Source organism: Lacerta agilis, chromosome 17 (assembly GCF_009819535.1).
Source record: "Lacerta agilis isolate rLacAgi1 chromosome 17, rLacAgi1.pri, whole genome shotgun sequence".
In the NCBI taxonomy this organism is placed as follows: domain Eukaryota; kingdom Metazoa; phylum Chordata; class Lepidosauria; order Squamata; family Lacertidae; genus Lacerta; species Lacerta agilis.
The window spans coordinates 39,712,043-39,731,238 of record NC_046328.1 but is presented as its reverse complement, the minus strand read 5'-3'; the positions used below and the strand labels follow the sequence as shown (position 1 = coordinate 39,731,238).

General features: G+C 51.2%; 1 protein-coding gene across 1 annotated transcript in view; it reads right to left on the bottom strand.

The window, feature by feature from the left end:
* Positions 1-19,196, bottom strand: part of KIRREL1 (kirre like nephrin family adhesion molecule 1) — a 97,990-nt gene that overhangs the window by 11,717 nt on the left and 67,077 nt on the right. The window contains exons 2-7 of the mRNA XM_033174563.1: positions 13,817-13,966; positions 8,349-8,498; positions 4,328-4,485; positions 1,699-1,849; positions 678-783; positions 93-241 (exon numbers count right to left, since the gene is read on the bottom strand). Of these exons, the coding sequence (XP_033030454.1) occupies positions 93-241; positions 678-783; positions 1,699-1,849; positions 4,328-4,485; positions 8,349-8,498; positions 13,817-13,966 (864 nt within the window). The remainder of the gene's footprint in view (positions 1-92; positions 242-677; positions 784-1,698; positions 1,850-4,327; positions 4,486-8,348; positions 8,499-13,816; positions 13,967-19,196) is intronic.

Sequence of the window (19,196 nt, the reverse complement as noted above, 5' to 3'; positions counted from 1 at the left end):
CCACCCCCTGCCTTAAAGAGACCAGCCAGGATCTCCAGGTGAGCCCGGCCAGGTCACCTCCTCACCCACCCCTCACCCAAAGCCCCACTCACAATGCACATCCACCAGGGTGCTGACGTTGGTGCTCCCCACATCGTTGTGCACCTCGCACGAGACGGGCTCCGTGAAAAAGGTGTAGTCCACCTGCGTTTCGTATCTGCTCTCCTTGGCGTCTTCGATGATGATGCCGCCTTTGGCCCACCTGTGGGTGGGTGCAGAGAAAGTAGCATCGGAAGAAGCAGAGAGGCGTCTGAAACTCTCTCTTCCCTCCATCCTTGGACCTGTCTCCCAGGGTTAGACTGTGGAACTCCCTGCCACTAGGGGGAGCGGATAAAATGGACACTGTGGGCATCCAATGAAGCTGAGTGTTAAGAGGATTTGGGAGGGATAAGTCTTTCTTCACACAGGGAATAGTTAAACGGTGGAACTCCCTCCCACAGGAGGCAATGATGAGGAGGAGAGGGAAATTGATGGCTAGGAGCCACAGTGGCACTGCTCTGCACTGCACAGTTGGGCACAGCGATGCTTCTGAATAAGAGTTGCCAGAAGCTACCGGAGGGGCCCCCTTTGGCCTGATCCAGCAGCCTCTTCTGACGCCCTTAATTCCTGCGGTCTGCCCCACCTTCACCCCAACTCACCTGTAGCCTTTGATCTCCGGGTTGGCGGTGGCCACGCAGGTGAAAGTGACTCGCTCTCCTTCCTGCACCGTCTGGGGCTGAATGGACAGCGTCACCGTGGGGGGGTCTGCCAGGCAGAAGGAATGGTCACTGTCCGGGAAGGGCATTTGGGGGTGGGGGAGCAACACCAATTGCGTGCAAACGGGAAAGACCCCTTCCTGGCCAGTTGCCGTAAGTAAAAGTCAGTCCACAAGAGCACTCCTTAAATCTGTTTCTGAGATTCCTCTACCTGGCTGACCATGTAATATGAAAAACAACCTCTCCTCAGGATGGGAAAACAAAATAAGTCCCATGTGTCTACAGAATATTATTATTATTATTATTATTATTATTATTATTATTATTACTACAGTCAAACCTTGGTTGTTGAACATAATCTGTTCCAGAAGCCCATTTGGCTTCCAAAATGTTCAACAACTGATGCGCGGCTTCCGATTGGTTGCAAGAGCCTCTTGCACTCAAGCAGAAGCCGCAGCGGACGTTCAGCTTCCAAAAAACATTTGAAAACTGGAGCATTTACTTCCGGGTTTTCAGCATTTGGGAGCCAAAACATTCCAAAACGGAGGCATTTGGGACCTGAGGTTTGACTGTATTATAATATTGATTTATATCCTGCCTTTTCCTTGGCAGGGACTCAAGGCGGCTCACAGATAAGATCAAAACAGCTAAAAACACTGAGCGGGGTGTGTGAAAACAATAATTAAAAAACATTAATTGATTTTAAACACACATATTATATTACATGGTACAAAACACCCACAATATACAGATAACTACCATGAAATCCACCCCTCCCCTTTTGCCAGCCTCTGCCACCACCGCAACCCAACCGCTTTCTGCTCCAAGGAGACCCACTGAGATGAATGGGCAAAGGGGGCCTATTCATTTCCTTGGGTCTGCTTCCGATGGCTGTAGAAGAGGCCTCCAAGGCACCCCCTTGGGATATCTGGGAGCATCGAGAACGAGGCCGCCCTCCACTCACGGTGAACGTTGAGCTTGATGGAGGTCTCTTTGCCTGCTGGGATGGCGTCGTTGGCGCAGCGGCAGACGTAGACGCGGCCGATGTCCTGGTCGGTGGGGTTGATGAGGAGCTGGCTGAGCGTGGATTCTCGCTTCCCGTCCGGCAAGACTTCCTGGAGGGGCGAGAGAAGGAGATGGCCATGTGGGGAAGGGCCGACTGGGGGGTGGAGAAGAAGGCAGCTTGTTTTCTCCTGCTCTGGAGGGCAGGATCCGGATCAACGGATTCAAATGACGGGGGAGATTCTGACTGAAGATCAGGAAGAACTTTCTGATGGCAAGAGCAGTTTGGCAGGAATTCCTTAGCTATGATTCCTGCATCACAGGGGCTGGACTAGATTACTCTTGGGGTCCCTTTCCAACTCTACAATTTTATGATAACACGATATTATTACTATTATCTATTACATTTGCATGCTGCCCTTTGCATACTATTATCCATTACATTTGCATGCTGAAGATCTCAGGGCAGTTCACGGCATAAAAACACAAGATAAAAAACAAATACACAATAAAAACAGGAACAATGATGATTCCAGTCCTCTAAAAATAAACTTTAGATTCCATTCCTTGTGGTCCGAATCAAGGACTGATCTAAATGAGAACCAAGGAAGTTGCCTTGACAGAGTCAGATTCTTCTGTCCATCCAGCTCAGTATTGCCCACACTGACCGGCAGCAGCTCGGGGTGTGTGTCTTTGCCCAGTCCAACCTGGAGATGCTGCCAGTGGGGATTGATCCTGGGACCTTCTGCATGCCAAGCAGCTGCTCTGCCACTGAGCTACAGCCCTCCCTCGTATACAATTGTGGCATTCTCTCCCTTCCCGCTTTCCCCCGCCAGGAAAATCCTCCTCTCTGCCCTGTGGAGTTTCCCTCTTCCTTCTCAGTTATGAATCCCATCTCTCCCCACCACCGCTGGAGCTTCCTCGCTGACAGCCCCCTCCTTGCGCTTGCTCCTGAGCCAAGCCGTTCACGCTCATTAATCCCCCCAGACATTTATGGGGCGATAACATTAATTCCGACAACCTCGTTGGGCGTTTAATGGGCACAGGCAGAACGACGCAGGAACTTGGTTCGGCTCCAGCCTTAATTTGGAATCGACGATCCGTGCAAAATGCAGCCAGGCTCCTTCTAGTCATAAGGATGCAAGAAGAGCCCCGCTGGATCAGGCCCATGGCCCACCTAGCTCAGCCTCCTGTTCTCACAATGGCTACATGCCCCTAAGACTCTCGATAGAGTGCCTCTGGAGCTGGAGGTTCCATAGAAACAGAAGAAGAGCCTGGCTGCTGGATCTGGCCAAAGGAGGTCCGTCTAGTTCAGAATCCTTTACTCAGAAGCATTGTTCCCTTCAACGGTGGAGGCAGAGCACAGCCAACGTGGCTGGCACCCATAGATAGCTACTAATCTTCCACTAATTCCTCTTTCTCCTCCACTCACAAAAGAAAGAAAAGTGGGGTGGGGGCGAGAAAAGCTTGCTTCTGAAGCTCCTTGGAAGGAAGAGCATCCTGGGGAGCTGGGACTCCTGGGTTCTTTCCTCCTGTTCTCCGTTCCAAGAGCACAGCGCCAAGCCAGAATCAGGTCCCCTCCTGACGTGGGTGGGGGGGCCGTGTTCCCTCTGGTGAACCAGAAGGCACAGAGTCCCAGCTTCTGCTCCAGGTTTGGATAAAGGAGACAACAGGGTTGAGAAGGCAGCCAGAACTCCCTGCTCAAATGCAGCATGTGGCACCTTTCAATTTAGAGAAAAGGCGAGGAAGAAGAGACAAGTTTGCAAAATTGTGCATGTCCTGGAGAAAGCGGACGGAGAAATGTTTTTCTCCCTCTTCCGTAATGCTACAACTCGTGGGCATCCAATGAAGTTGACCGTTGGGAGATTCAGGGCAGGCACAAGAAAGTCCATGCGACCCAGCATTAAGCTGTGGAACTCTCTGCCACAGGAGGCAGTGATGGCCACCAACCTGGATGGCCTTAAAAGAGGATTGGACAAATTCATGGAGGAGGAGAGGGCTATCGAGGGCTCCTAGCCACCGTAGCTTTGCTCGGACCTCCATTGCCAGGCAACAATGCTGGAACCATAGGAGAGGACAGGGCTCTTGCGCTCAAATCCTGCTTGTGGGTTTCCCATGGGGAACATCTGCTTGGCCAGCGTGAGAAGATGGTGCTGGGCTAGATGGGCTATGTGCCTGATCCAGCAGGTTCTTCATATGTGCAAACTGAGGCAAGACTAAAGGACATCACTAAATTATCCACAAAGCCAGAAAATCTGTGACACCCTGTCCTGGGGGTTTATGTGCCTCTGGAACTCCTGTGAGGATTTGCCACAGCTTTTAAAATTTTATCCATTCCCGTATCCAGCAAATACAGGAGGCTTCATAATATAACTTCCAAGCTCCGCTCTTCTGGGTCCAAAACGACGCACAAATATGCAGCCATGCAGCAACTGAATGCATGCAGAATGGTCTCTGCCTGCAATATAATAGCATCATCTCCAGGGGACTGGCATACATGCAGAAGTTGCTGGGCTGCAACTAAGGAGACGCCTCCTTTGTCACCCTACTCCCCCACCAGCTGGATCCGAAGCAGGCCCCCCCGCCCCTACCGTGGTCGTGGCCGCTTCCAACTGCTGCACCCCATCGCGGAACCAGACAATGGTGGCGGCTGGCTTGGCGTTGCGTGCCCGGCACGTGAGGTTGTGCGGGGTCCCAGCCCGCAGCAGGATCTCAGGGGCTCCGTCGATCACAGGGTCCTCGGGAGGAACTGTGGAGGGAGAGGCAAAGAGGGTCAGCCATCCCTTTGAATACCGACATGCTGCTCCCTAGGCCAGGAAGCCATTAGAGGTCCTCCAGATGTGGCTGAACTACAACTCCCAGAAGCCCCAGAAGCCAGCCTGGCCGATTGTCAGGGATGTCAGGAGTTGGGAGTCAGAGGTGTTGCCTGTCGCTGCCTCATGTGAGCTCCCCAACCTCCGGAAGAGGCCCTGCTGAACCTCCTCTGTTTTCTATGGGGTGAAAGATGTGGGGGTTGGACTAGATGACCCGTGGGGTCCCTTCCAACTCTATAATTCTACGATTCTTTGATTCTATGATTCTACTCTTCTTATGTTCAGTTCCACAGGGGGGATTTAAGAAGCAGCTGCCTCTGCTCCGTTCCTCTCTGATGAAATATATATATCTCCCTCTTTGTGATTATGCTCTTTCCGCAAGGCAGAGAGGAACTCTGCCTGCTACCTGCGGAGATTTCGGAAGGCTGGGCTCTCCCTCCTTGTTCTCTCCTGAGTGGTCTTGTTGTAAAATTGCTCCGCACAAGCTAGCTGGGTGGAGAGCAGGAGCTCTTCAAAACACGGCAAGACTTCGCGGGATTCCACCTCCCCAAAATAATAAAAGAATCCAGGCTGCATAATTCTGAAATATTGATGCTACTTCAGTGACAAGGAAACAGAGGGTCCCTCACGGTTTTTCTCTCTTTTTGGGGAAAGTAAAATCAAGACCGAGTTGACAACATGATTGTCACTCAGGAAGATAAAGAGACATGCTCCCCCCTCCTTTTTTTTGATGGATTCATTTTCCTTAGATATAGACAGGGGTCCATTATTGATTTATGATCACCCTTTTAATTTAAAATAATAATAGGATCAACAACCTGCTATAAAAGGCCTTGTTCAGAGAAAGAAATGAAGATGAAGGAGGGGAGAAAATGGGGCATCTCGTTGGTGCTTGTTAATTATGAAGCAATGACAAGTAAGGAGATGCTGACCCAAGGGCCATTTGACAGGAGGACAGACGCCCTAGGAAGCTGGCCAACTCTCTTTTGCTTGAGGTTTTTAAGCAGAGGCCAGGGATTGTTTAGCTGAGATTCCTGCACTGCCGGGGGTTGTGCTAGATGACCCTTGGGGTCCCTTTCAGCTCTACGATTCTGTTCTTGCTGACCTTCCCTCGACTGACTCAGGCCAGGCCACTGGGGTGGGGAGGGAGTCATGCCTTGGCCTTCGGTATTCCTCCTGGCGCATCTCCTCCATGCGGCTGACAGCTGGCTGTTTGGGGTCAGCAGCTGGGGCAGGCCGCTAGAGACCCCCAGCGATCCCTTCTCATGGCCACAAGTGGGGATTGGGCAGGGAAGGATGCAATGGGTGCTGGGGTGGGGAGGGAGAGGGAGAGTCTGCCCCCTCCCCGATGTGGATTGGGTGCTGGCAAAAGCCAGCCTCCTTTCCCCTTCTTAATGTTTGGTCGGGATCTCTGTCCTCGAAATGTGAATTGGTCGGTTTCGATCTCGCCCTCCGGAGCAGCAGGAAACAAGATTGCTGCAGTTTCTATGGGGCAGCCCCCTAGATATTTGAAAATGGCCACCAAACCCCCTCTCAGTCTTTGACAGCGGCCCCTTCCTCTTGGTCCAGGGACCCGGATCCCCAAAGCTGCTCCAACTACGACTTCCCCCTCCCCCTCCCCCCTGCCACCCGCAGGATCAGGCCGTTTCGTCCCATTGATCGCGCCTCTGCCCCCCCCGCCCCACATTCCCCCTCCACTCTTAATGCCTTAATATATATTCATGGCCAGCTTGAGTTACACTTGCCGTGGGGGGCTGTAAATTTGTGTTTTCCCCCACTTGCTTCATAAAATCTGCAGAGGAATGTTAGACCCTGTGTAAAACTTCAAGGGGGGGGGGAATCTGTGCTCCTTCTGCCTGCCTGCTCCCTACTCTCCCCCACCTAGTAACTGCATTATAAAGAAAAAGCAAAAATGGGGAGGGGGAATCTTGGCTAGGAGGTTATTCCTGCCCCTGCCCCACAAGTGAGATAGGTTGGCATCACAGCTGGGGTCAGTCTGACCCTAATCTGCCCCCCCCCCCAAACCCAGGAGAGTCAGGGGCATCTTGGTGGCCCCACTTTGTCTTCATGAGCTCCCAGAAGGAGGGACAGGCGGTCCCTTGTGAGGTTTCCTCGGGGAATCACAGAATCCTAGAGCTGGAAGGGACCCCAAAGGTCCTCTAGCTAAGTTGCCATTGTCATCTGTAGCACCAGGAGAAACGAGGTTTCCAGAAGGAGCCGAGTGCGGAGCAGCTTTGAGGATAAGAGCGGCCAAAGAAAAAGACGGTACGTTCTTTCACATGTAGTGGAATTGTAAAAACAAAACAAAAAAGGGGGGGGGGAATGATTTACGATGAATTGAAAAGAATGTTTAAGATAACTTTTGTTAAAAGACCAGAAGCTTTTTTACTAGTCATTTCAGGTCAAGATATGTCAAAAGAGAATAAAAACTGTTCATGTCTGCTACAACAGCAGCTAGGATTTTACTAGCCCAAAGGTGGAAAAGTGATGATATACCAGACAAAGAACAAGGGCAAGAAAAAATGATGGAATATGTTGAAATGGCGAAGCTAATGGAAAGACTTAGAGACAAAGATAAGAGAGGTTTTAAAGAAGATTGGGAACCATTTATGCTGGATCTACGGAATCAATGTAAAGAAATGGACTCACTGGCAGGGTTTGAATAAACACTTACAATTAACAATTGTTACAGGAATTCCCCCCAGTTCACCCAGTTCCACACACTTGAGTGAAAACATTTTTCTCTAGAGTGTTTCTGTTATAAATTCCTATAAATTCAACCATCTGTCGGATCCACGCCATTCCACCTTTGCTTCTCACCATGGGAAAAGGACTATCAAAGGGGGGAGACTTGGAATGGGGGGGGGCGGGGAGGCAGCCATTATCCCCTTGATGTAGCAGCAGTGGACAAAGCGACACCAATGGTGCCAGACTGTGGATCATTTCACTTACAAAGAGGCACCTTTTGGGAATGGATTCAGTGCTGATTGAAACAAAGGACAGTGATCAAACCCTCTCTGGAGGGGCAGGAAACTGGGATCATCTCTTTGTTCTCTGGAAGGTGTGTATGGGAGGAGTGAGGGGAGGAACAGGACAGGTGTCAAGAAACTCAGGCTACTGCCTCAAACCATCCCTTTTTGTGATGTATCAATGATGTAGTGATGATATAGTTTTTAGGGGTGTATCTTGGGGATTAGGAAGGGGTCTCTTCCTGCTGGGGGGCTTCTATTTTGCTCCACCTGGTGGCAGGTGGGAGCCTTTCGCAACAGTCTTCAATCAAGACCAAGCCTACTGGCTGCTGTTTTGCTCTGGTATTCCTGGCTGGTGTTCTTGTTGTTTGTCCAAGGGAGCCCTCAGATTCCTCCGTTAACACAATATAAACATAGAAGCTATAAAAATGAGATCAAAATGATAAGAATATAACAACATTTAATTTAAGGATATAATATTGTAAGCAGGACAAGTTCATATGTAAAAAAACAGAAGGGGAAGTTGAGGGAAGTCATGGGAATTCAATTTGTTATTATTTGCTATGATGTAATTGTGAATAATAATAATAATAATAATGTAAAATTCAATATATATATATATATATATATATAGAGAGAGAGAGAGAGAGAATAAGAGGGGCCATGATAGAGGGGTCCAAGATTGGTTCCCTCCCTCCCTCCCTCCCTCATAATACTAGAACCCAGAGGGGCCTCCAACAAAGCGGGATGTTGGAGGAGCCAGGACAGGATCCAAATGGATGGCTGGGGGACGGGGACGGGACGAGGAGAAATGCCAGAACACCACTTACTGAGGACTGTCAGCTTGGCACGCCGGGATCGAAGCGCTGCTTCTGTGGCCTGGCACTCGTACAGGGCATCGTCCGAGAGCTCAGCATCCGTGATCTCCAGGTTATATTGTCCAGAATCAGAGGCGCCAATGATCCTGTACCGGGGCCAGGCTGCGATGGGTTTTTTTTTTAAACAAAGGAGATACAATGGTCAGGCCGTGGTGAACAAACAGCCACAAGGAATTTCTATTATTATTATTATTATTATTATTATTAGCCTGCTTTTTCCCAGGACTGCGACACAAGGCGGCTTACGCAGAAATTCAGACAAGACAGATAAAACACAAAAAACTAAAAACATAGAAAAGATAATCACTAAAAAATAATTAAGCTGCCGTTGAATTAAAAAGCACATCTACTACAAGAGAGATGATAAACGGAATAATAAAAACAGTGCAGCGCTCTTGAAAAGCAGCCAGTTCCCAAAGGCCTATCAAGGGAAAACAGGCCTCCCCTATTTATGGCATTTATCTACCACTTGATCATTTAGCAGAGAAGAAAGGAACCAGGCGGAGAATAAAGCAATCGGGAAGTCAGGGACAGCCAAGCGCCTGCATTCCCGCCCTCTGGAGCATCCAGACAGTCTCCAAAGGCAGCCCCGGGGAGGGGGGGGGGAGGACTGTAGTAGCCCAGCCAGAATGCCAGGCTTGCCCTCCTGGGCCCTGAGTCGGCCACCATTTCTCCAAGGGAGGCTGCCCGGTGTCTCCTGCTGGTTCTCTTTGTGTGCAAAATGGGCACAAAATGAGGAGAAAGAGCAACGATCTCTCCTCCCCCCCCCCCAGAGTGGGGTGAGCCTTTGAAGAGCTGAGACGCTTCTTTCAGCACCTTCCCCTCCCAACGCCAGGGATCCAGTTCCCTTTCCAGTGCCAGGGATCCACGGTGGGATCCTCCATGCCGATCCCTTGGGAGCAAACCTGAGACTGCAGCAAATAGACTAGGAGGCGTTCCCGGGCGGAGCCACAGGGTTGGGTGCCTTTGGGGTTCTCTTTGGCCCTTCTGCCTGCTTCCACCTCCCATTATTCCTAATAAAGTTCCTTAATTTGACGGCCAAAGTGTGTGTGTGTGTGCCAACCTCGGGGTTTCTGAATCCCACTTGGCCTCCAGGCTACTGGGAGCTGAAGACAGGCACTGCAAGCGAGCAGTGGACTCCTCTGCCAGAGGCAGGCTGCCTTTACACTCAAGTAAAGCACCATTGCGCAGCTTGCGCTGAGGAGTGCTGGGGCCCTGGATCGGGGCCTTTCCAGAGCAGCTGCTTGGGTGCGTCTCAGGCTCCTTCCCCTGTAAGGCTGAAGCAGAAAGCGCAGGGGGGGGGGACACGGACGGACGGACGGGACAGCAACTGGCAGAGAGGAAGACCTCCTGGCGACACCGCAGGGCTGTTGTGCTGCAGCTGAGCAGCAAAGGGAGAGGCGTTCTTCCTTTGTCACACAAGCCATGATGAGAGAAACTCTGTGCATGTGCTGAGTTCCTTCTTCATCATAGGAACAGCACTCGTGTGTCTGCATAGGCACCATTTCGCACACACTTCATGATGATCCTCCTCTCCCAACCCCAAATTTCAAGACTGGCCTGGGCTCGTCCAGACTTCCTTTCGTGCCGTGCTTTGGAGTCACGTGTCTGGACAGTGGTTTGTACAGATTTTTTGGTCCCACCTTGTTTACCGCTGAATTGGGACAAATGGCGATCTGCAGAAAAGCCGATTGCTGTTTGCTTCGATTCAGCAAGCAGGTTCTCGGGGCGCAGCCTTCCTTGCCACTATGGGGAGCGCGGCTTGCATTCCCACGGAGCCCGTTTTCTGCCCTTAGGAAGGCTGCAGAAGTGCACTTGAGACCCCCTGCAAAATCTGCGAGGGCTGGGGAGAAAGCACCCAGGGGGCTCCCTGCTCAGTCCAACTCACCGCCCCCCTCCAGGAAGAGCAGGTGCCAAGAAAAAGAATGTCAACATATGCAAATGAGCTCGGCGCGCATAATTTCCTCGTTAAAAGCGGCAGAGTGCAGCTTTCTCCTGGCGTACCACCGTAATAACCTCGGCGTCAGGTTTTAATTATTTTCATTTATTTGTTTTACTCCCAGGACGCTGGTCTGTGGAGGTGGGCGATGGCTTGGTCAGGACGAACGGGGAAAAGGTCAGTCGGACGTCTGCAAAGTAACTGTCCGTGGAGTTAATTAACAAAAGCGGGGGGAAACAGAAGGGCATCCTGCTCTGGCCGGTGGAGTCCAAGGGGTGGCTGTCCCCTCCTGCCCCCTAGAAAGAGGATCAGCCTGAACCCCCACTCCATCCCCACCGGCCACAAAAGGAGCCTGCTCTCCCCTCTCCTGGGCAGAATGAAGAACACAGGAAGATAGCTTGGGATCCCTCTAGCTCAGCATTGTCTACACTGACAGGCAGCCGCTCTTCAGTCCTTCTCCACACAGTGCAGGGTTGAACCGTGGAACTCCCTGCCACTGGAGGCAGGGAGGGCTTTACAAGAAGACTGGACAAATTCATGGAGGAGGAGAGGACTATCGAGGGCTATGAGCCAGGATGGCTTTGCTCTGCCTCCATGGCTGGAAGCAGCAAAGCCAGAAACCGCAAGAGAGTGTTGCTCTTTTGCTTGGATCCTGCTTGTGGGCACCTGGTTGGCCACTGTGAGAACAGGAGGCTGGACTAGATGGGCCACTGGCCTGATCTGGCAGGATCTTCTCATGTCCATGGCAGACTCGGCTACAACGGTGCTCTGTGTGAGGCCAAAATTTGGTGCCCCCCCCAGCCCTCAAGCTGCCTTCCCAACGGTGCCCAGCTTTGGGAAGGAGGTGCTGGGGACCTGGCAGAGCCCTGGAGCCCTGTGCCTCCTTCTTAAAGATAGGAAAGCGCTAACTGTGTTTTGTAGAGGAGGCGGGAGGACTCTAGGACCCCCTTAGAGCCCCACTCCTTCTTCCCCAAGCCCTGTGCCTCTCTTACTGGGTGCCCTCCTCAGCTCAGCTCACACAGCCCTAAATCTGCCCTGCTGCCACCAGAAAGGGAAGACCAGCCTGCCTTGGATTGGATGTTGTTGTAGCCCAGCCCTCTGCTCTGGACTGGAAGGGCTGGTCTCCCTCCTCTGCCTTTTCCCTCCCCTCCTGTTTCCTCTTGGGATGTGTCTTTTTATTTTGCAAGCCCCCTGCCCCACTTTCCCCGCCAGATTGCCTTACACCCCATGAGCCCCCTTATCTGCAGAACCGGTCTTGTTGCAGGTGCCACAGAACACCTGTAAGAACTCAGCGTTTCAGCGTGGAAGCCTCTACACCCCGGAACTCCCCGCCTTTTGGCGTTAGGCACTGTGCCCTTTTCGGCACCTGCTAAGAACATCTTTGCTTAGGCAAGGCTACATCCAGTTGTGTACAAAGTGGGGGCGAGTTTTGATCTGTCGCTCTTTTAACTTTTTAAGTTTTCTTTAAATGGTTATTAATTCTTATCGATCATTTTGTGAAATAAAACAAAGTTGTGGGATCCATTTTGCAAGATGATAACTGCCCAAAAATTAAAGCCAGAGCATTAAAAAAAGAAAAAGAAATCAATAATGAAACCGGACAGAAAGGTGTGGGGTGCCCACCGCCCTCTTCCGGTAGGTGGCGCTGCTGGCACACTCACTGGGGGCAGCCAGAGCACAAAGAGGAGAGAGAGGGCTTCTGCCAGGCAGAGACGAAAGGAATCATAAAATTCCTATGCGCAGAGGGAAGGTGGGTCGCCCCCCCCCCTCCTGCATGTGGCAAACCTCTGGCCCAGTACTGGGAGGAGATGAGCCACAGGGCTCGGTGGACACCTGCTCAGCATGCAGAAGGTCCCAGGTTCCACCGCTTGGCATCTTAATCTAGGGCTGGCCATGCCGCCTGCCTGACAATATTGACCTGGCTGGCTCAAGGGCCTGACTCTGCCTGAGGCAGCTCCCTCTGCCCTTTCTTCAGAACAACGAGGACCATAAAACACCGGTCCTGAGAGACCTGCATTGGCTCCCAGTACATTTCTGGACACAATTCAAAGTGTTGGTGCTGAGCTTGAAAGCCCTAAATGGCCTCTGCCCAGTATACCCGAAGGAGCGCCTCCATCCCCATCGTTCAGCCCGGACACTGAGGTCCAGCACCGAGGGCCTTCTGGCGGTTCCCTCACTGCAAGAAGTGAGGTTTCAGGGAACCAGGCAGAGGGTCTTCTCGGTGGTGGCACGTGCCCTGTGGAACGCCCTCCCAGCAGATGTCAAGGAAATAAACAACTATCTTATGTTTAGAAGACATTTGAAGGCAGCCCTGTTTAGGGAAGTTTTTAATGTTTAATGCTAGATTGTGTTTTTAATATTTGATTGGGAGCCACCCAGAGTGGCTGGGGAAACCCAGTCAGATGGGCGGGGTATAAATAATAAATTATTATTATTATTATTATTATTATTATTATTATTATTATTATTATTATTATTATTATTATTATTATTATTTATACCCCGCCCATCTGGCCGGGTCTCCCCAGCCACTCTGGGCGGCCTCCAACAAATACCAAAATACAATACAGAGTCACAAATTAAAAACTTCCCTAAACAGGGCTGCCTTTAGGCAGAATGTCTGCTTTGCATAATAAAGGTCCCATTGCAAGCAGGGAGAGGTGCTGCCAGTCCGTGTAGACAATATAAAGCTAGATGGATCTCAATGGCCTGCCTGGGCACCGCACAGCTTCCAGAGTTCCACATCGAGACACATAAAGGGGGCGGGAGACGATGCTTCTTTAAAACCTCTGTTCTTACAAGGCCCTCTATTGGTATTCCTCTACTGTGTGGAAGGATCTAAAGTTTGCAGAGGAAAATATCCTTTTGAATTATATGCCCAATAAATGCTAACAAAGGGACGATGCGAATGGACTCCCTGCGCCCTAAGTACAGCAGAAAGACAGGTATTGATGAACTGGAAAAATAAAAAAGACTGACTGAAAGGCAAACACCATCTCTCTTCTAGCATGTCAGGCCATGGGTCTCTCTAGCTCAGGATTGACTGCACTGGCTGGCAGCTGCTCTCCCGGGTTTCAGGCAGGCGACAGTCCCAGCCCTGCCTGGAGACGCTGCCAGTGGGGATTGAGCCTGCAGCCTTCTGCATGGCAGGCAAGCGCTCTCCCTGCTAAGCTACAGCCGTGCTCCATGTTACAGCCAGGAGCAGCCAGAGACTGAAAGGGAAAGAGGCTCAGCTTCACGCAGCCCAGTCCCCCAGGGCGAGCGTTGCTTTGGGAAGCCAGCTGAAAGCACAACATTGGCAGCCAAGACCCCCCCAAAGGCAATTTTGCAGCCCCAGAGAAGAAAAAATCGGGGTGCAAAGCAAAGCTCTTTCACAGGACAAAAATAACAGTGCAGGCCACCTCCAGCGCCACCATGCACATAACGCGAGGGGTTGGTCTGGATGGCCCTTAGGAGTCCCTTCTCTGGTTCTGTATCCTACCTTTGAGGCCTTGCCCCATCCCCAGGGCGAGGCCATCCTTCGTCCACTGCACGATCCCGGAATAGTTCAGCACCACGCAAGACAGCACAATCCTTTGCCCGGCCACCACCGTCTGGTCCTCAGGCTCTTCGACAAAGCGGGTCTGCAGAACTGGAGAGAGAAAGAAAGAGGCGCAAGTGTTTGAGAACGCTCCCCAAACTATGCCGTATGAAGTCATATCATTGCTGTTATTGTTCTATCAATATGTGTCTGTTTTAATTAAAGCATAATTGTTATTAATCCAGCGGCGGCGTAATGGTTAGAGAGTTGGACTAGGACCTGGGGGAGACCAGGGTTCAAATCCCCACTTGGGCAGCGAAGCTCACTGGGTGCGACCCTGGACCAGTCACTGCCTCTCAGCCCAGCCCTACCTCACAGGGTTGTTGTTGCAGGGATTAAAAGAGATGGGGAAGAACCACGTCTGGCACATGGAGCTCCTGGGAGCAGAAGATGGGGCAGGAGGGCAACCAATAAATAAATAAAGTTGACAGCAGCTTTTCTGCCTTTGCTGGAGGAGAAGTGGGGGTAGCTGGGCAGCATCAAAGTGCACTGAAGTGCCTCGTGCGTGTTATTTCCTCTGACCGCCATCAGGCGGCGCTATCCCTTAAGTGCACTGTTAAGTGGTGTAAAGGCATTGCAAACAGGGAAGCACCAGACAGCCAAACACTTTGGTTTTTTACTTCTTCACACTTTGCGGTTCTACTTCCACCATCAGAAGACTCAGGCGCTAATGGGGACCCGACACCAGCAGAAGTCGATGCATGAACAGACGCTTCCCCCCTCGCCTCCTCCCTGTGCCTGACAGCACCCGTGTCGCCCTCTCTCCGAAGGCTTGTGGGTGCAAAGTGCAGCTTGCTCTACCCGTCTCCCCCCCCCCTCTGCCCGGGAGGAGAGAGAGAGAGAGAGATCAGGTCGATAGCGGTAGATTTTTCCCTTTCTTTTTATCTAGAGCAGCAGCGGTCGTCACATGGCACCCAAATGAACCGCCAGCCCTGGGGTTACAGGGAGATTGATCGGCAGCGGGGAGCAGGCCCTCCTCCCCAACGCCAGCCTCTCTGTGCGGGCAGAGGGAGGCCGCGTGGGCTCCGGGGAGAGAGAACCGGCTGCATTTGCCCACCGACTTCAAACAAAGTCACAAACAACAAGGAAAAAGAAATGGGAGTAGGCAGATTCTGGGAGAGAGGAGAGGGGAGCAGAGGTTTTTCTCCCCAGCCCAGGCTGGCAGCCTGCACTCAGAGGTTTGGAGAGTTGTTTTGGAATCGATTCAATAAATTCAGTCCCAAAGCCATCATCCCTCCCAACATGAAACTAGTGGTCCACACCTGTTTGTTTTTAATCCCTCTTTTCCCACTATGGTCAGGCTCAGCTGCTGAAGGCTCTCCTCTGTAGATCACCTGCTTGGCATGCAGAAGGTCCCCAGCCAAAAGCATCTCTAGGTCAGGCTGGGAATGCCCCCCCCTGAAATTCTCGAGAGCCATTGCTGCCAGCCAGTGCAGGCAAGACTGAGCTCATGGGACCAATTCAGTAGATGGCAGCTTCTTCTCCCCCTGCTGTTTGGGAAGGTCTGTAGCTTAGTGGGGAGAAGAAGAAGAAGAATCATAGAATCATAGAGTTGCTAGAGACCACAAGGGCCATCCAGTCCAACCCCCTGCCAAGCAGGAAACACCATCGAAGAAGAAGAAGAAGAAGAAGAAGAAGAAGAAGAAGAAGAAGAAGAAGAAGAAGAAGAAGTATACCCTGCCCACCTGGGCAGCGCAATCCCCAGGCAGAATCTCAAGGCAGGGCTGGGGAAAAGATATTGTCTGCAATCCCTGCCAGCATCTTGCCAATGTTCCTATTGAAACCCATAAGAACTGACTGGGGGACTTGCACCCTGGTCTCTCCCAGGGCCTAGCCTGACACTCTTACCAGGAGACCACACTGGCTTTCAAACCACAAATCCATCCAACCTGGAGGCTCCCAGCCCAGAGGGCATTGGCTTTTTTAAAGCAAGTACTTGTATCAAAAATAATTTGTAGTGGTTTTTTAAAAACCCCAAACCACAACACACCAACACGACACCCTTCATTGGAAATGCTTTTTGAGTTGATTAAGTTTTTATATATAAAAAAATCAATTAATCTAGTCAGTTAAACTCGATTAAAGGCTACAGCACCAGTGAATGCAGACAAGTCTTGAGCGAGGGATAAAGGATCACAGGGTGAGTGAGGGGAAACAGAGGACAGGCTTGGTCCTCCTCCTGCGAAGACCGTAAGAAGGGCCTGCTGGACCAGGCCAAAGGGGGCCCATCTAGTCCAGCGTCCTCCTCTGGTGGAGGCCAGCCAGATGCCCAAAAGGGAAATCCACAGGCAGGATCCACGCACCAGATCAACTCTCCCCTCTTGCAGCTTCCAGCAACTGGGATTCAGAAGCACACTTGTCTCTAGCTGCAAAGGGCAGAGGCCAGCCTCTGTGGCTAAGTAGATCCTGGCTGCTGGATCAGGCCAAAGGGGGCTCATCTAGTCCGGCATCCTGTTCTCAGTGGCCAAGTATCGTTGCCTGTGGGAAACCAGAAAGCAGGATCTCTCTCTCTCTCTCTCTCTCTCTGGCCTGGTGTTATGGAAAGCGGGAAAGGGGGAAGGAGGAGGAGGAGCAGACAAAGATTCCCCTCTCATGCAAATGTCCTTGGTGATAAACAGCCGGGGGAACTTTCCTTCTGCTCTGCTTCTCAAGCTCCTCAAGGCCCAGGGAGGGCAAAGGGGGGTGGGGTGTTGTCCTCTGAGCTGAAAGCAGAGAGCAAAAGAAGAAGAAAACAAAGCAGGCAGTGTGGTGCAGTGGTTAGTGTCAGGTTAGGACCAGGGCTCAAAACCTCCCACTCAGTTTGCTAAGTCAAAAAATGAGCAGCTATTGCAAGCCCGACAGCGAGACCAGCCAGGGATGTGAATGGCAAGGTTTTCCAGCGAGTAACACGCGAGTGAGATGCCTGGAGAAAGCAGGCAGAGAAAAGTTTTCTTCCCCTCTCCTAACGCTCAGACTGGTGGGCATCCAGCAAAGGTGAGTGTGGGGAGGCTCAGGAGAGATACAAGAAAGTCCTTCTTCACGAAGCACATAAACTAGCCAATGTTCAAAGATATAAAAGGATGTCATCTAGAGGAGGGAGAAAGGTTGTTTTCTGCTGCTCCAGAGAAGCGGACACGGAGCAATGGGTTCAAACTGCAAGAAAGAAGATTCCACCTAAACATTAGGAAGAACTTCCTGACAGTAAGAGCTGTTCGGCAGTGGAATTTGCTGCCAAGGAGTGTGGTGGAGTCTCCTTCTTTGGAGGTCTTTAAGCGGAGGCTTGACAGCCATCTGTCAGGAATGCTTGGATGGTGTTTCCTGCTTGGCAGGGGGTTGGACTGGATGGCCCTGGTGGTCTCTTCCAACTCTCGGATTCTAAGTGTTCTAAGTGTTTACTAGGGACATTGGCTCCGTGGGTTAGAGCTGGTGCTGATAACACCAGGGTTGCAGGTTCGTATGGGACAGCTGCATATTCCTGCGTTGCAGGGGGGTTGGACTAGATGATCCTTAGGGTCCCTTCCAACTCTATGGTTCTATGAACCCTCTTCTGCAAGAGGCAGCAATGGCCACCAAGCAGGATGGCTTTAAAAGGAGGAGGAGAGGGCTGTCGGTGGCTCCTAGCCAGGATGGCTCTGCTCTGCTCCTGAATCCCAGTTGCTGGAAACCGCAGGAAGGGAGAGTTGTTCTTGCGCTCGGATCCTGCTTACAGGTTTCCCTTTTGGGCACCTGGCTGCCCACTGTGAGAACAGGAGGCTGGACTGGATGGGTCCACTTTGGCCTGATCCAGCAGGCTGCTCTTATGTTCATTCTGTGTTTTTTAAAAATATAATATTTATTAAGTTTCCATTTTATACAATTAAAATACATTCATATTTTCCATATTATTTGTTCAAATAAACTGTTGACCTCCCTCCCTCCCATCTCGTGGTTACCTTAATTCTTTTTTATATCATAGCATTTGTACTTCTTCCTCTTTACAGTATGTCCCTTCATTGATCAAAAAATTTAACCAATATGTAAAAAGGTAGTATATATATCGTCATCATTGCAAGTCTTCTTCATTAAGTCCTGCCAGTGTTGTTAATTGCTTGCAATTGTCCTTCAAGTATTCTATAAATTTACTCCAGTCTTTTTGGAACGTTTGATCACGGTGGTTTCGGAGTTCATTCTGGGATGGATATTCCAGAGTTAGAACCGCCAACTTCTCCTGCCACCGCCACCCACAGCCCGCTCCCTCCTTCTTGCTCCGAGCATTGCTGGGTATGGGGAGTGTTGCAGCTGGGCGATCTCCGCCCCGCAGGGAGGTTGTTCTTTGAGGCTGGAGGAGGCCCCAAAGACCTCTCCTTCCCCCCTTCCCATGGCCCCACCTCCTTAATCTCAGCCTAGTTTCCCACAAGCAAGTTGGAGGTTGGGAGGAACCTTCAAAACCATACGGGGAATTCAATAGGATTTCACACAAACTTTATGCAGTCCTTTGATCTTGTGTGTGTGTGTGTGTGTGTGTGTGCGCGTGCGTGTGCGCACATGTGCCTCCACCAACTCGACTTGGACAGACCCTTCAGTGACATTCGGGGAAGGGGGGAGGCAGGCCTGCGAGGAACAGAAAGGAGAGAGAAAGCAGAATGAAAGAAAGACATGAAGGAGCTCAGAGGGAGGAAGGTGACAGGAGCAGGGGAGATCAAAGTGATGACAGGCGCATCAAGAGAGCAGGTGGAGAGGCTGCAATGAGGGGGAAAGATCAGAGCCAGGGAGGGAGGAAGAGCGAGGAGAGAAGCCGATCCTTGGCTAGGAAGCAGCTAACTGTCTACTCAAAGTAGACCAAGTGAAATTAATGGACCTTTAGCGGGGTTTCTTAGAAGTGAATGTGTCACCACTGTTTTGGCCGTTCTCGGACTGGACCCGTGCCAATGGGCTCCTGTCACATTCTGTGGGGTTGGCCAAATACATTATACCAGTCGCTGGACCCAACAGGGAGCGAGAGGGCTCTGGGGCTCGGATCCTGCTTGCGAGTTTTCCTGGGGCAGAATGCCACCTTGCCCTGTCCTGCCACCTGCAGCACCATGCCTGCTTCTCCACCCGCCCTTCTGTCTCCACTGAACTGGCACCGGCACCCATTTCAGGCCAGATCTTGCAGGATTTGGGGCATGATTTTGGCCGATCAGAGGTGTCTTTACCCGGGGGTGCAAGGGGTGCGGGGCACCTGGGCGCTGAATTCTGGGGGGCACCACCTAAGCTCTTAACTATCTACCTGTTATGAAATAATAAATAATTTTGATCAAGCTAGAAAAGCAAAATGCACATA